This window comes from Saimiri boliviensis, chromosome 16, assembly GCF_048565385.1.
Source record: "Saimiri boliviensis isolate mSaiBol1 chromosome 16, mSaiBol1.pri, whole genome shotgun sequence".
Taxonomy (NCBI): domain Eukaryota; kingdom Metazoa; phylum Chordata; class Mammalia; order Primates; family Cebidae; genus Saimiri; species Saimiri boliviensis.
The window spans coordinates 19,198,793-19,211,933 of NC_133464.1; the positions used below are offsets into that span (position 1 = coordinate 19,198,793).

General features: G+C 39.8%; 1 protein-coding gene across 3 annotated transcripts in view; it reads right to left on the reverse strand.

Annotated features, from left to right (window-relative positions):
• The window catches only part of GPC6 (glypican 6), a 1,167,663-nt gene that overhangs the window by 115,050 nt on the left and 1,039,472 nt on the right, over positions 1-13,141 (reverse strand). For 2 of the 3 annotated variants that reach the window (XM_074387545.1, XM_003928197.3), the window contains exon 5: positions 5,623-5,753. In XM_074387545.1, the coding sequence (XP_074243646.1) occupies positions 5,623-5,753 (131 nt within the window). Of the gene's footprint in view, positions 1-4,876; positions 4,991-5,622; positions 5,754-13,141 lie in introns of all 3 variants that reach the window. The other variant, XM_074387544.1, reaches the window with a different exon arrangement.

Below are 13,141 nucleotides of genomic sequence, written 5' to 3' on the forward strand. Positions count from 1 at the left end.
CTTATATGCCCTGTATAATCTCTCTCTCTCTCTCTCTCTTTTTTTTTTTTTTTCTTGAGATGGAGTCTTGCTCTCTCAACTAGGGTGGAGTGCAGTAGCGTGACCTTGGCTCACTGCAACCTTTGCCTCCTAGGTTCAAGTGATTCTCCTGCCTCAGTCTCCTGAGTAGCTGGGATTAACAGGCATATGCCACCATGCCTGGCTAATTTTTGTATTTTTAGTAGCAGTTTTACCATATTGGCCAGGCTGGTCTCAAACTCCTGACCCCTAGTGTTCCGCCTGCCTCGGCCTCCCAAAGAGATGGTATTACAGGCTTGAACCACCATGCCTAGCTGCCCCCCAACCAATATTATTTCTATTCTTAATTTAACATTTCTTACAAAGATATGTGTCATATTAAAGTACATTCGTTTTTAACAGAAATACTGTAATAATGTAGTTGGAAAAATTCCACAACTATCTCTGATTTACATTCCGGTAACAAACAGCCTATCTGACCTCTTGAAAAATTTTTAATGAACTATAGTTAATAACAATGTATTTTTTCATATGTTTGTTGGCCTCCTGTATGTCTTCTTTTGTAAAGTATCTGTTCATATCCTTCGCCCATTTTTGAATGGGCTTGTTTGTTTTTTTCTTGTAGATCTGCTTTAGTTCTTTGTAAATTCTGGATATCAGCCCCTTGTCAGATGGGTAGACTGCAAAAATTTTTTCCCATTCTGTTGGTTGCCGATTCACTCTACTGACTGTTTCTTTTGCCTTGCAGAAGCTGTGGAGTTTGATTAGGTCCCATTTGTCTATTTTGGCTTTTGTTGCCATTGCTTTTGGCGTTTTGGTCATGAAGTCCTTGCCTACACCTATGTCCTGAATGGTTTTGCCTCATCAGAGAAATGCAAATCAAAACCACATTGAGATACCATCTCACACCAGTTAGAATGGCAATCATTAAAAAATCGGAAAACAACAGATGCTGGAGAGGATGTGGAGAAATAGGAACACTTTTACACTGTTGGTGGGAATGTAAATTAATTCAACCATTGTGGAAGACAGTGTGGCGATTCCTCAAGGACCTAAAAATAGAAATCCCATTTGACCCAGCAATCCCATTACTGGGTATATATCCAAAGGATTATAAATCATTCTACTACAAGGACACGTGCACACGAATGTTCATTGCAGCACTGTTTACAATAGCAAAGACCTGGAACCAACCCAAATGCCCAACGATGATAGACTGGATAGGGAAAATGTGGTACATATACACCATGGAATATTATGCAGCCATCAAAAACGATGAGTTCACGTCCTTTGTAGGGACATGGATGAACCTGGAAACCATCATTCTCAGCAAACTGACACAAGAGCAGAAAATCAAACACCGTATATTCTCGCTCATAGGCAGGTGTTGAACAATGAGAACACATGGACACAGGGAGGGGAGCACTACACACTGGGCTCCGTTGGGGGGAAATGGGGGAGGGGCGGGGGGGTGGGGAGGTGGGAAGAGATAGCATGGGGAGAAATGACAGATACAGGTGAGGGGACGGAAGGCAGCAAAGCACACTGCCATGTGTGTACCTATGCAACAATCTTGCATGTTCATCACATGTACCCCAAAACCTAAAATGCAATAAAAAAAAAATAACAATGTATTGTATACTTGAAAACTGCTGAGAGAGTGGATTTTAAGTGTTCTCACCAAGAATAGAATAATAAATACGTGAGGGACAATGCTTTTGTTAATTCGCTTGATTTCACCATTTTTCAATATACACATATTTCAAAACAATCTTGTAATATCATATGTATATATAATTTTGTCAATTAAAAATAAATTTAAAGAAGATAATCATTTAGTTAGCCCCTTCTTTAAAATGGGCCAACTTACTTTTTCTTTTCTTTTCTTTTTTTTTTTTTTTTTTTTTGTCTTTCTAGAGCTGGCGTCTCATCCTGTTGCCTAGGCTGGAGTGCAGAGGTGTAATTATAGCTCACACAGTCTCAACCTCTCTGGCTCAAGTGATCCTTCTGCCTCAGCCTCCCAAGAAGCTGGGACTATAGGCTTATACCACCATGCCAGGCTGATTTTTATTTTTCATAGAGATGGGAGTCTCTCTGTGTTGCCCAGGCTGCTTTTGAACTCTTGGACTCAAGTGATCCTCCTGCCTTGGCCTCCCAAAATGCTGGAATACACCCAAGAGCCACCACACCTTGTCTCTCCTTTTTTTTTTTTTTAATTAGTGGTTTTTATTACTTCACTAACAATTTCTTAAATGAAACTGTTTTTATGCCACTGAATCGATTCATACTAAGCTACCAGCCTTGTTTTTGTGCCATCAATACAAACGTCAACATAGTGGGGAAAGGCAAGTCCTGTCTGTATTATCATAAAGAATACTTTTGATTTCTCAGACAACTGAAAAGGCTCACGGGGACCCCTAGAGTACCATAAACCCCAACTTGAGAACTGTCATTTTAATTTGCAAAGGTATTCCACAAAATCTTATTATTTCTTCTTTATATTTAGCCATTTTATAGATGAGGATGGAGCACTAAGGGATATTTCAACACTTAGTATACATTAGGAACTTAAAAGTCTCTGTGATATCAGTGCACACTAGACATACCTAAAATCCAGGTCCTGTGATAATCTGGTCCTGTGTTCCTTTATTAAAGATTTATTTATTTTTCTAGGTTTGGATGGACAGAGGGAACCAAGCAATGTAAAGAAGGAACATCTAACTCTCTAACCTCCAACTGTGCCACAACTCCGTCAATTTGTATGGCAGCGAGTGACATTAGTTACCCTGACTTGTTACACTACAAAACTTTGTGGGTGTAATTTCAGGCACTGGATTCAATATACACAGACTACATTCTCAGAAATAACATTTTTTTAAACTCGAAGTTGGCCTCCCAGTCATCTTCCCGTGTGAACAGGGCAACTCTCTTGAGAAAGGAGCTCTTTTAATTTTAAGTGAAGAAATGTAACTCCTCAAGGAAAGCAGGGTGCAGCAGGGAAATGGCTGGCCACCTGGCAGACGCAAGACAGACTGGTTGAGGACAAATCGTGTAACTATGACAGAAGTGGTTGCTTTTCTTGATTTTTTTAAATCTTTTTCTTTTTAACCTTTAAGCTCTGTTGGACTTGAGAAAGCATGGTTTCTTTGCTTGAAATGGGTCCATTTCTTAACAGTTGTTTGCAGCTCACTCACTGGTGTATTTCATTTTTTTTTTTTTTTACTATGCATTCAATAAGCATCTGCCTATAATTTCTATGTGCCAAGAGCTGGGCTATGTTCTAGCTACACAGCTGGGATCCTGGCCACTCATGGAGTTTCAGATGAGTGAAGTCAGGAGAAGACGGGTAGGGAACCGATACCAAACAAATACATATATAATAGATGCAGTGACAGATTTCTGTGACCGAGAATGGCAAGATGGACCTACAGAAAGATCAGAGGAGTGAAAAGCATTACAGGACAAAGAAGCTACAAGTATAATCAAAGAACTGAAAGAGAGACCATGTGGCTGAACAAATAAATAAAAGGGCCACTGGTGTGAAACAAGGTTAGATGACAGGCAGGGGCCAGATAATGCAAGATCTGGCAGGAGGTTTATTCCACTCTAAGTACAAAAGAAGCCACTGAAAGGCAAAGCGGGGGACTGGGGACACGGGGGAAGGTGGGGTGTGGTGCATGACCATACTGATGTAGAAATACTTCGGCTACTGGATGAAGAACAAATTTGAGGGGGTTCCAGAGTGGAAGCCAGAACACCAGTGAGGAAGCTGTTGCTTTTAGAGGAACTAAGGTTCCTTGAAAAAATATATATAATCAATGGTAGGAACTTCCTGTTCAAATACGTCCAGGCACTGGGGAAGGAGAAGCTTCTTCCTATTACTTATTATTGTCTGGTGCTATGTTATGTTAATTAATTTATATAATTGCTGATCTGTTAGGTGTCTGTCTCTCCTCTTAGAAAGTAAGCGTACTGAGGACAGGAATGGTGCCTTGTTCACTCCTGTATCTGCAGTACAGAGTACCGTTTGCCACATGGATTCTCAATAAATGCGTGCTGAATGAATAAATGAATGGAATGAAAAGAGTAAAAAGGAATACTTGACTTGGAAAATGTAGGCACACACACCAGCGGAAACAGATACCCACTTGTAAGAAGTTGTGATGGTCTCAAACTGCAGATAATTTTGTCCATGTGTTGCTCATGTCCTATTCTCTAGAGCTGTTTTTAACAGTAGCAATCTTAGCACCTGATTACTTGAGCACCAATGGGATACCGTGACTCTCAAAATAACATTAACTGGTTTCTAGGCAATAGATTTGAGAGGAATGGATGATTGCTATTTTTTTTTTCCACAGAAAAGAAAGAAAATGGCCTTTTCATGGAAACCCCAAATGTGCTATTTCCCCAACAGATGATGGTAATTTGGAGCATCTTCCTTTATACAGGCTACCCCGAGTTCCTTAAAACCCCAGAAAAGGCCTATGAAACTCTCAGATCCATCTTCCAGGGAGAAAAAGGGACCCAGGCCAGATTCTTTCTTTCCCTTCATCCTACCAGTTCACTCTGGAAAGCCCAAATCTAGCTGGATTCATGCTTAGCCATGGAGACCTGGTAGGAATCTGTGGCTCTTTTTTTCTGCTCTGCAAGGTCTCTCTACCACCTGTCCCCTCCTCCATGATTTTATTTGAAATCTCTTCCAAAAGGATTTTAAAAATTAAAGAAAGCTAATCATGCAACTCGTTCCCTGACATATTTTAGTGCGAATGACTTTCAATCAAAATGCAATCACTCAGTTGCCAGGTTTAAAGGACTGATATAGATTTGGTGAGTGTTGAAACTGTCATGAAACACTCACCGAATCTATAGCAGTCCTTGTGCAGTCATCACAATGGGAGAAAAAAGCTAACGAAGGAAGAGGCGAGAGATCTGATGCACACGTCTCAGTTTTGCTTAAGGTGGTCCTGTTTACCTGGGTGGAGACAAATAAAAACTGTGCACCTGGCATACGTGTTCTGCAGCTGCAAACCCAGAAGCTCTGTCTCATATGATTTATGAAAATGTGCTACCTTTTTCCTTTTCCTGTGTGCTTGACTTCATACAAAGAAGAATTTTCCCCTGAAGATTCATTAATGAAAGTTACACTGTAGTCTTAAAAGGAAGTCAGATGGGATGTTTAATTATTTACAATTGAAAATATAGAACATGTGCTTGGTTTCTGCACAGCCATATATATAATTAGAAGTTACTAGAGAGAGAACAAGGCGAGGGTGTGCAGACATTCCAAACATTGAAAAGAAAATTCCCCCCAAATTGATCACAAATGTAAGGGATTGGTCAATATACTTGGGGCTCTCTGAAACTTTTTGGCAGCCCGAATTTCTTCGTGATTGAGTAGTTGCAAGCTAAAAAATTGCTTTCCTTCTCAATGCCATTTTGTTAGACATTTTTAATGAAGTAGCAAATTTGTAGCTCAACAGGAAAAGCTCACTGACAGCATTTTAGAATTTATAAGCCCAGCCGACATATCTAGTTACTTCGTCTTTAGGTTACCACATCTGTATAATGTACATGTATTGGTAGATATATTACTAATGCAAATACCTTTGCAGACACCTGCATGCTGTTTTCTTGCATGTTCATAATGGCTTCAGAAATCTTGACATCTATGGGGTCCATGACCGACTCAATGTTGAATGGCCCCTCCAGTCGCTCTGCCACCAAGAGCATTGCATCTGTTAAAATACAGGAACATGATTTAGTTGCGAACTGGGAGCTCCAAGTTCTCAACCTGTGTTTAAACGTTGTTAAAACAACTGGATGAAAAATAACCATGCATTCGCATTTTTAAGTTTGTTTTCATATAGTCCAAAATGAAATAGATGACTGAATCTTATGAACATATTTTGTTTGAAGATTCAAAATTATTTATATGTCTAGAACCAGGCTGAACATAAGAAAATTAGTACAAATGCAGAATGCTGAATATATCTAGTGATTCCACATGAAGTAAAAACAGTATTAGTTCAAGGATCAACTGCATTTAGAAAATGAGGTCCCACCTATCTTCTTCTTGAGGCTGGGGAAAACTGAGAATAGGAGGGAAGAAATGCTGATTTGCCAATTTGTATGCAAAAATGTCAAGACCCCATTGAAGCATATCTGCCTGTGTGAAGCATTTTTGGATCTCTCAAGATGTATAGACCTGCCTAGGTTTGATCACACTATGCAGCGTTCTCTGAATGCTATACTTTTCATTCATTGCGGTACTGTGTACAGTAGTACAGACCTGGAACCAACCCAAATGCCCATCAATGATACACTGGATAAAGAAAATGTGGCACATATACACCATGGAATACTAAGCAGCCATAAAAACAGATGTGTTCATGTCCTTTGCAGGGACATGGATGAATCTGGAAACCATCATTCTCAGCAAACTGACACAAGAACAGAAAACCAAACACTGCATGCTCTCACTCATAAGTGGGTGTTGAACAATGAGAACACATGCGCACAGGGAGGGGAACATCACACACTGGGGTCTGTTGGGGGTGGGGGGCTAGGGGAGTGATAGCAGGGGGTAGGGGACTGGGGAGGGATAACATTAGAAGCAATACTTAATGTAGGTGATGGGGGGATGGAGGCAGCAAACCATCATGGCATGTGTGCACCTATGTAACAATCCTGCACAATCTGCACATGTACCTAGAACTTAAAGTATAATAAAAATAAATAAACAGAAAAATAAAGAAATTACACTGAACTTAACTGAACTCAGTATTACCTAGAAAGATTTCGTTTTCTATTGAAAACGTCAGCTGTATTCAAAGTCTAAAAGCTACTGTGGCCTGGGGGAAAAATAACAAGTTTTTGGATTGTATCATAAGGACTTAACATAGAGTCAGAGTTTAAAGTTATGGGGTTGAAATAATCTCTGAGCAGGTTCTCTTCTTGTTTAAATTAAAACACTCTCTCCTCTATCTCCTCTAGCAGAACTTATCTTTCTTTTTTTTTTTGAGATGGAATCTCACTCTGTTGCCCCGGCTGGAGTGCAGTGGCATGATCTCAGCTCACTGCAACCTCTACCTCCTGGGTTCAAGTGAATCTCCTGCCTCAGCCTCTTGAGTAGCTGGGACTACAGGTGTGCACCACCATGCCCAGCTAATTATTTGTATTTTTAGTAAGATGGGGGTTTCACCTTGTTAGCCAGGAGGCTCTCGATCTCTTGACCTTGGGATCCACCCGCTCTTGGCCTTCCCAAGTGCTGAGATTACAGGCGTGAGCCACCACACCTGGCTACAGAACTTATCTTCCATAGGTAAGGCGAGAAGCTGTTTGATTTGTACCATAAAGTGGGGAAGTTTCTCTTTGGTGATTTCAGTGTTTCTGTTTCATGTTGAACCCTGATCGTGGCACTAGGCTTGTAGGTTCTGAGACCTGCAAACTCATATCTCCCAGCCATGATAAAAGTGCTCAGGTTAACCTTCTCCTAAGCAGGTGCCTTCCTGATCTTGGGAAAAGGCAATCCTACTGATGACCCAGCACTACTAAACATAAAACTAAATGGCCCCATTTACCCAAACTACTGGTTTCTCTGTTTCTATTCATTAGTTCAATTCATTTGCCTTGTTCCATAAACTACGATAATACCTTTTTGATGTAAGTAGGCACCTATTTATTTTTCTTTTAATGTAGATCATCAGTCAGAATACGTCGCTTTATGCTGTTTCTTATCTGGTTTGTGTTATTGCTAATTTTTAAAAAAATAAAATATAAATAAAAACATGAAAAAAAAATTCGATTCTCCTTTGAAGACTCCAAAGCCAGTATACAGTATACATTGGCTTAAAACTTGAGAATTATGCTTAGTGAGATCCTTTGCTTAAAACTTAAAAACTCAGAAAACTTAAAAATTTTCTGAGAGTAGATTTCATGTTATGTGATTTTTTTTCTACCCACAGTAATAAGAACATTAACAACGATTATACTGATTAACTTCAGTAGTTCTTCTTAATCAAAATATCTGTTGATAAATCATTAAATAGTGTGAATGTATACAAGTACATTGAAACACTGTATTCTTTTTATGCACACACAAATTATTCAAATTCTTGGAAAAGCTCAGAAAAAACTGTGTGTGAAACATCTAGATAAAATAATGTGAATGTGCTGATTATAATTATACATAGGTTTTTGTGCAGAATGGGAGGAAGACTGACACAGGACATAAATAGTGTGTTTTGGGGCTTATATTCTTTTGATGACAAAGTTGTTTGTGAAAAAAAGCTACCTGATAGAAGGCCAGATAAATCTACACAAATAACATGATGTCTACACGTGGAAAAAAATTTAAAAACAAACATACACGTATCCATATGATATAATCACCTCCATTTCCAGTTCCCCTTTTTGTTCTAAATAGTCATGATATAGCAGGAAAGGCAGCTTTTCAGAAAACTTCTCCAATATTTTTAGAGGCCACTGTAAAGGGTCAGGTTCATAGCTACTGCCTGTAGAGGCCAAGTTCAAACACGTGACGAGTTGAGAAAGAAGCAGTGGAAGGTCAGAGCTGTAGGCCCTGAGACTTGGGAAAGTCCTCAAACTGAATGGTGGCTCTTCTTTAACCCGAGGCCCCAGGTGGAGAGAGGGTCTGTGTGGCCCACCCAGCAGCCAAATGCATCTGTGCTTGACAGGTTTGCTTCCCACCTGCCAGGCCAGGCTGTCATCAGTCAAGCTCCCCGGGTTTAAGGAGAACCTTCTTCCAACCTTGGGGCTGAGGGAAGCCATGCCTTGGGCTCTCAGGCTCTCTCTCACCTCAAAGTGGAGATAACACAAAACAACTTTGTGATATCAAGGCAGTAGTTGGTAAGTTTCTCTGAAACCAGTGGAGTCACAACACGGCATAACTTACTCCAGATGCTGCCATCCTGCGCTGTCTGAATTATCACTGTGCCACTTATATTTTGAAACATTGGGAAGATTATTTTTAACTCTGCTGTTGGAGCTGTTTTCTTTTGCCAATTAAACCAGGACAGTTACAGTATGTCAGCTAATGAAGTAGATCCTTTCTGCTTACATCTCCTGTGTTGTCCGTTTTGTTTCTCCTTAAAGAAGACTGTTGCCTCCCCAAAGCAGTATGCAATTTTTGTATGGATAAGAAAATTTAGATATTTTAGAAATAACTTGTATCTCAGCATGAGGTGTGGATGTACACAGAGAGACAATGACTCTGTTAGTAGAGGTTGGTGGGGGGCATGTAGCAGCTCCACCACAGTTGCCCAACCAAAGGCAAGAAGCCTGGATGCAGGTAAAGCCACGCCTCTGGGCCAAGGTGTTCCATGTGTTTCTGGTTATGAATGAAGACTGTGGAGTCAGGTGCCCGGGTTTCAATCTAAACTCCTCCACTAAATGGCTGGGAGATAACATATAAGTCATTTACTTCACAAAGGATCTTAATCTATGCAATGGAGACTATGACAATATATACCTCATAGTGGTGGTAGGCACAATGAAATGAGATTGTGCTTGCAAAGTTATTTAGCACAATGCTTAGCACATAATTAGCTCATAGCAAAACTTAGCTTTTATAAGTCACCACCTCCAGGCACTGCAAGGGGAAAAGAAAGGACAATTTGTAAGATTTTTTGGTGGAAGTATTGACAGCAATTGCTATGAGGAATAAAGGCATAAAAGGTACATGGATGACTTTAAGATGCATAGCTGATGCTCTTTTGTATGCTAGATTATTCTTTTGATAAGAGTTACCTTTTGATGGATGAGTTCGTTAGTGAGAGATACAAAGCTGCATTATTTTCTCATGATGTGCTTCTTTGCCAGTTAAATATGATTGCAGTATCTTTGACACTCTTTTCACTGAGAGGTGGGGTTTATGCCCTGTCCCCTGACTCTGGATTGACTCAGTGACTCCTATGACTAATAGCCTATGGTAGATGTGACACTCTGCCAGTTTCCAGAGCTAGTATTTAAGAGACCACTTTTTGTGGCATTCCAGGTGACAGTCCCAGTTGAGCCTAGATTTCCATCCACCCTTGCCAAGGTGCCAGACATATGAGCAAAGCCAACTTGAACCTTCCAGACCAGACTATCTGACAGCTGATCACCACTTGGTGACCCCAGTCAATACAACACGGAGCAGAAGAATCAACCAGTTGAGCCTTGCCTGAACTTCTGGTCCACAGTGACGTGGTTTGGCTGTGTCCCCACCCAAATCACATCTTGAATTGTGGTTCCCATAAGTCCCACGTGTTGTGGGAGGGACCCAATGGGAGGTAATTGACTTATGGAGGCAGTTACCCTCATGCTGTTCTCATGACAGTGAGTGAGTTCTTACAAGATAGTTTTTATAAGGGGCTTTTCCTCCCCTTTGCTCACACTATTCCTTACTGTTGCCATGTGAGGAAGGACATGTTTGCTTCCTCTTCTGCCATGATTGTAAGCTTCCTGAGGCCTCCCCAGCCATGCAGAACTGTGAGTCAATTAAACCTCTTTCCTTTATAAATTACCTAGTCTCAGGCAGTTCTTGATAGCAGCATAAGAACAGACTAATACACACAGTGTACTGATTTATAACAGTAGGATTATTATTTTAATCTTCTAAATTTGAGGATAATTTATTTTGTGGCAAGAGAAAACTGAAAAAGCCAAATGATAATATTTATAGACTACTCAGATAATTTTCCCTTTTTGTTTGACAGGACCTAAATGTTGAGAATTCTAGTAAATTGATATTTAAGATATTTAGCATTTATGATGTCCCCTCTGATTACAAACACTGGGATGGTCAAGAAAAAAATAAAGTTGTCAGAAGGGAACAGAAGGATTTGCTCTAACTGCTATACGACGTTATGGTACACCAAAGGCATGCCAGCTAGCCTCAGGTAAAGAACCACGTCTCCCCTGGGATGTGCAAGAAATATAGAGTAGGTCTGGAAGAAGGAAACAATTCTCATTTTTGCCTAAATATTGACTTTATGAAGAGTGAAGCGTCTTGACACAGAGAGCTAGCCATTATCTGCTATGCCTGGATGACAATGGATTAAAACTCTCTTACTGTTGTTTTTGGTAAGGGGATTCCTGAATGTTTATGTTCCCCTAGAATATAAATCTTAAGTGTGACTCTATATGATCATACATATACTTTCCATTTGCTTCTTGAGAAAAGGAGACATAAAACCAGAAAGGGCTTTTCTGAATGCCATCAACTTTAACCTAGAAGAAAATGATTTTCAAAGTTGTTTTAGAGAAAGAGTGAAGAGAAGACAATTTTTAAAAAATTATATGATATTCAATGAGAACATATGGACACAGGGAGGGAAACAACACACACCGGGACCTCAGAGGGGTGAGAGGGAAGGGGAGGGAGAGCATCAGGACAAATACCTAATGCATGTGAAGCTTAAAACCTAGATGACGGGTTCATAGGTGCAGGAAACCACCATGCACATGTATAACTACATAACAAATGTGCATATTCTGCACATGTATTCTGGAACTTAAGTGAAAAAAAATTTTTTAATGAAATGATATGTTTTTAAGATTCTCCTAGGTAGAAAAAATTTTGAAAATTCAATTCAAATAAGTTCAACTTTATGTAATAACTATTTGTTATGTACCAAAGAGGGTCACCAAAAACTGGTAGGGGCACAGAAGCTGTCCATGGTGCTGCCTTCATGGAGTTTAGCATCTTTTTTGAAGTGACATAGATGAAGCATACTAAAATTAAAAAAATAAAAATAAAAGCTTTCCTTCTTTTGGGAGAAATTTGAATTAAGATGATAATGTGTCATTTCAATGTTCTCATTCAGTCATCTAAATTTGTCCATAATAATCTACTCTGTGAAAAATGAAATCTGTAAGCACAATCTACCTTATTGTTGTATCAGCATTCCAGGGCACCCAGTTTTGCTCTTTCTTTTTAGAAGCAATGCTCACCTACTCTTACAGTCTGCTGCATGTTGGTTTTAGCTTAACCAAGATATTTTCCACACTGAGTATCATACAAAAGAATTTTTTTTAAATTAAGCAATTTTAAAAGCACTCTGGTAAATTCACTCATTCACACCCAGTTATTCATTAAAAGAAAAAGAAAAACATGGCTGCAGTGTTTATATATAGGCTGATTGATGCCCATGGCATGAATGTAATTAGGGGCACTGCTGTCTCCTGCGGCGTGCTGGAGACAGGCATGCTGAATACACACGTCCTTTGCTTTCACCCAAATCGATGAATTAAAATGCCTGTGAGATCTTGGGCTGGGATGTGTTTCAAGAGAGGCTGGAAAGAGAGCACAGCTAGTGGGAACTGAGAAGTACATAACCATAGCAGGCAGCCAGGATCTGAATGACCCTGAAAGAGGGCCAACTGGGACTAGAACTTACCCAGGCAGAAGGTCCTAGCCCCCTTTGGAGTTTTAAAACATTTTTGTTTCTGATTTTAAAAATTATCTCTGGCTTTGTTGCTCTCTAATCTGTTCTCTGACATTGTCAGCAGAGCTGTCTTTTAATAATGTGAATTTGATTGGGCCACTGCCTCACTCTAAAGGCATAAAGTCTGACTCTCTTAGCCTGGTATAAGAAAGGCCCTTATGGATAAAGGCCCTTAATTGGATAAAGAGTCAAGACCCATCAGTGTGCTTTATTCAGGAGACCCATCTCACATGCAAAGACACACATAAGCTCCAAATAAAAGGATGGAGTAAAATTTACCAAGCAAATTGAAAGCAAGAAAAACAGGGGTTGCAATCCCAGTCTCTGACAAAACAGGCTATAAACCAACAAAGCTATAAAAAGGCAAAGAAGGGCTTTACATAATACTGAAGAGATCAATTCAACAAGAACTATCTATCCTAAATATATATGCATCGAATACAGGAGCACCCAGATTTATAAAACAAGTTCTTAGACAGCTACAAAGAGACTTAGACTCCCACACAATAATGGTGGGAGACTTTAACACCCCACTGTCAGTATTAGATCAATGAGACAGAAAATTAAGAAGGATATTCAGGACTTGAACTCAGATCTGGATCAAGTGGACCCAATAGACATCTACAGAACTCTTTGCCCCAAATCAACAGAGTATACATTCTTCTCAGTGCCAT